Below are 4,554 nucleotides of genomic sequence, written 5' to 3'. Positions count from 1 at the left end.
GAAGAAAAACAGACTGCAATTTTGCTGCACTTAATGGCTTGATGGTATCTATCAAGCTAAAACAAATTAAATTGATGACAATAACTAAACAAAATTTAGACTCATCAAAACGTGACATTTTAAAAGCTAGAAACACAAGATTTGCAAGAAATCAAGAAAAAATAATGATGCAAAAGGATAAATATAAAACTGCAAGAAAAGAAATGTTATGTTAATGCTTTCAAATTATATTAACATTGCTGCTACATATGAGAAAAAAAAATTGTATCAGAAAAGAAAAAAAAAAGATGGGTATCACAGGACTTTTGAGCCACAACTGCCCTATCAGATGGCCCACCAAATTAAAATTGGTAGAAGAATGAAAAGAGAAGGCCATTAAGAAGATTACAACTACCTAACTAACCAAAATAAATAGTAACATTTCACTTTAGTGCTCCACCTTCAGCATCAGTTCAAGTTGTGGAAAAATGCGATCCACAACTCTGACAAACATCTTCTTTCGTTTCCGAAACCCCATAAATCAAATGATAAAAAAGAAATTAAAGGTCAAAGAAATTGTTGAAAAGGTCTATTGATGGAGTAATAGGAGATGTTATTAGATAAGGTGAAATATTAAAGCTCGAAGGACTAGGCATGAAACTACCTTCTAAGAAATTCTTGTTTCCATGAAGAACAGGACTCAGATCATGGAAGAAACTGATTGAGTTTGGATCAGATGGTGGTGAGAAAAAGTTTGGTGATATTGGAGGTAGTGAGGTCGGCCCTGGAGACAAAATCCCTGGAAAGAAACTTGTCCTTTCAACCCCTGGATTCATCTCTATGCCTTCTACAAACCCAAAGTTTTCTTCACTAAATATTGGTTGCTTTTTCCCTTCTGTTGACTTTGTCTTCTCTATAGTAGCAAATCTTGCCGCTGGTGAGATTGCATCACTGGTATCATTGAATATTGGATGATTGGTTGTTGATGGTGGAAGCGATGAAGATCTCGAAGACGATGAAGATGATGATGATGATGTTGAGCCTGTAAGGCGTTGGACTAGGTTCATAAAGTCGCTAGGGTTTGTATGGATCACCTTTGGCGACACGGCGTAGATGATTACTGGAGGCCTTATTTGTGTCGGTTGTTGTTGCACTGGTTGCGGTGCCAACGGTGGTTTCTTGATCTTGTACGATTCTTTACGGAGCTTCAAAGGAGCTGGACGAGGGCCTTGAAGTTCTTTCCTTGGCGATTTACTCATAGGAAAATACGATGAATCCATACTGAATTTTGAATGACAGTATTGAAAATAAAATAAAAGTGGGAGGACGAAGGAAAATATAGGTGGATGATGATGAACAAGAAAAAATTAAGAGCATAATTATTGTATTTTGCAGCAATGAATAAAAGGGGGACAAGAAGTATATAAAGAGAGAGCAAGTCAATGGAAATGAAGGAGGACCATTTATTGTGGGAAAGAAAATGATCTAGTAAACTTTGGCTACTTGAATAGTGATATTTTAGGGGGAAACGGAGGCCGGTTTCTTGGTGTTACGAATGCGTTTGAAATTGTCCAAGCTTTTTTGCTTTTTAATTGTTCAAGCGTTTTTAAGGTGAAGTGGAAGGGGTCACTGCCACGTCAGAGATAGCAATGGTGATGTTGCTTGTACATGAAAACTTATTTATGGAGTAATTAATATACCAAGGAAAGAAAATGCTTGAGACAGGCCACTCTAACAGTCCATTAAATTGATATGAAAAAATTCATAATTTTTATGTAATTACTCTTAAGATTTAATATTTAATGAATTTAGAGTTCAAATTATAATACATGCGATTTTTTCTTTATTTCGGTCTTCTTTGCATAAGAAAATTGATTTGATACCTTTAATTTAAAAAGTTTTCATGTTCAACTTGTTCCGAAAATAATGAACATACTTGATAAGTGGATGTAATCATATTTTAGAGTCAATAATTCTTTTATGGGATTGAATTTGTGTTTGCTATGTCTTTTTTTGAAATTTGTTTGGATCAATGTCCATGTACCATATACATTCGACACCCCTTAGTTCATTTTCTTATGGAATTTATTTTTGATGGCTTATATTAATCATAGTTCCATAAAATTATATCTCCTCATATAATTCTTACTATTTTATTTATTTATTTATTTTTAATCAAGAACAATTGGAATTAAGAAGGGATTTGAATAAGCTAACACACACACCTACAGTGAATTGAGTCAATTGCTAAACTGGTTGCAATTTTTATGTATAAACCCTAGCTAAGTTTATACTTCACATGATTTATGTGTTTTGAATTGTGGCACATATTTGCTTGCATTTATTGGGCATCACTTACTAGAAACGAATGTGGAATGAAAAAAAAAAAAAACTCTATGACGTAATCAATTAAGTAACTTTTTGGTGAAAATGGTGTTTGATTTCTTGCAAAAGGATTTGGTCCGCTCTGGAAACTTTGACTTTAGCCTGTGCTGTCGTGCTCTTGGCCATGGCTCCTTGATAAAAGATTAAAGAGAGCTACCTACTTGGATTGCCAAGTCAAATAGGTTGGCTATTGGGTAATAAATTAGCTAGCTACTTGACTTTTTTTAAAGAAAAAGAAAAGGGTACTTGAAAATTATTTGGGATGACAAACTTATCATAAAAACAATTTATATTTTTAGCTAATAAAATGATATTTTATTTTTACCGGTTTTGGACCATGAGACAAGTTTTTTAAAAAATCAAAATAAGAAGTCATCACATTATTTTTTATTTAAGTGTGATTAATTACTTATAAAATTTATCATTTTAATAAATTTTTAAAATTTGTTAAAATTTATTAAAAAATTATTTTTGAATCTATAAAAAAAATAAAGTCAAATTTAAAAGTACGATTATATGTAGAGATGGATTAGTATTCTTATAGCATCCATTTCAAAAATGATATTAATTAATCATATGTTATCCATTGACTTTGATAAAAATAATTTTATTTTTTATATTCAAAAATAATTTCGTTGGTTTGTTTTATTGCAATCAAAAGCATCTTTTTTTTTTAATTTAATATTTTACTTGAAAAATAAATATGCACTTTATATATTAAAAATTTTTTAAAAATATTTCAATATTTTGATGATATTAGAAAAAACTTTTTCATTTAGAGATTTTTTAAGAATCACTATTATAACTTTTAAAAAATCTCATATTTGACAGGTCATATTTATTTTTAAAACAATATTCTAATATGAATAATAAAATATGATACACATAATTTAATTTAAACAATATTTCTTTTTTATAAAAATTCATTTCTTATTTTTGAATAAATACAAAATAAATGAAAAATTTTTATTGAAAATTATTGTAAATGCCCCAATTATTGGACAACATTTTAGAAAAATTTTCTTATCTAAAGATTTTTTAAAAATCATTACTTGAATTTTTTTAGAATCTTATCATAAAAAATTCATATTATTTTAAAGATTAATGTACATGCATGAAATACAAATAATAAAACATGATATACGTGCATGAAATACAAATAATGAAACAAATATTGATAATCTTGCTTTTTTTTTTTCATTTCTTTCTATTATTTATTACCTATTATCTTGTTTAATTTCTTTTTGTTTATTATTTATTATTTTTCACTCTTTTTGTTTTCATCATTTAATGATTTTCTTTAAGGAAAAGAAAAATGAAATCTTTTGTATTAAAATTTTTTTTAAACATCCTAATAGTTTAGTAGTGTTTTAGAAAAAAAATTCATATATGAATTTCTTAAGAATCATTATTTAGACTTCCATAAAATCTCATTTTTGGGAAAATTTTCATTTATTCTCATTTATTAATATTTTATAATAATAATTTTGCAATAACATAATTATCCATAAATAATTGTTTCCTAAAACATATATATATTTTTATATATTTTTAAATAACAAAATAACAATTGCAAGCATTAAAACAATTAAATAAAAATAGAACAAAATAAATAGTCATGAGGAAAGGAATATACCCAAATGAAACTTTTGGGCATACATCCAAAGTCAAACTAAAGGCCAAGGAGGAACCAAATTAACGGCTACAAATTGGGCTAGGTTTGGAGCAGGCTGTGACAAAAGCAAACTGAGTCAGGTTAGGGTTGGTTCTAGAGCTAGTTTGGGTTGGGTCACTGGGTTCCAGTACAAGTCTAAACCTATTTTTCAAATTTCAATTTCAATTATTCCTTAATAAAAAAGTCAACTTTCAGGCCCTTCAAACCCAGATTTTGGCCAGCACCGCCGTCGCTGTCGTCACACCTCACCATCGATCGTCACTTATCGGTGTTGGTTCACTTCCAAATTTCACCAAAATGTTCCTCTTTTTGCTTTTTCTTGTTTCATAGTTGGTTTTCCCGAAAGCGCGGTAGATTTCCCTAGAACTGATTCAAAACCTGCGGCTATCAATGCTTGGAATCTTTTCCTCCACCACTCCAGTTGTCATCATTTCTCATTCTGTCTCTTATCTCGCCCTGGCCTCCATTCTCGCCAAAAAAATAAACCTCGAAACCACCTTTAATTCCTCCAAATT

At 29.8% G+C, this 4,554-nt stretch overlaps 1 protein-coding gene across 1 annotated transcript; it reads right to left on the bottom strand.

Moving 5' to 3' along the window:
• Positions 1-206: 206 nt before the first annotated feature.
• On the bottom strand, positions 207-1,623 carry LOC111315003 (nuclear speckle RNA-binding protein B-like). Its single transcript, XM_022916620.2, has one exon. It carries the CDS (start codon positions 1,257-1,259, stop codon positions 540-542), a length of 720 nt encoding a protein of 239 aa, XP_022772355.2. The 5' UTR covers positions 1,260-1,623; the 3' UTR covers positions 207-539.
• Positions 1,624-4,554: the final 2,931 nt, after the last annotated feature.

The sequence above is a fragment of the Durio zibethinus genome, chromosome 20 (genome assembly GCF_047325235.1).
Source record: "Durio zibethinus cultivar Kanyao isolate XHJ-2024 chromosome 20, ASM4732523v1, whole genome shotgun sequence".
In the NCBI taxonomy this organism is placed as follows: domain Eukaryota; kingdom Viridiplantae; phylum Streptophyta; class Magnoliopsida; order Malvales; family Malvaceae; genus Durio; species Durio zibethinus.
The sequence above is the reverse complement of the archived record's forward strand: the minus strand, read 5'-3'. Positions and strand labels throughout refer to the sequence as shown.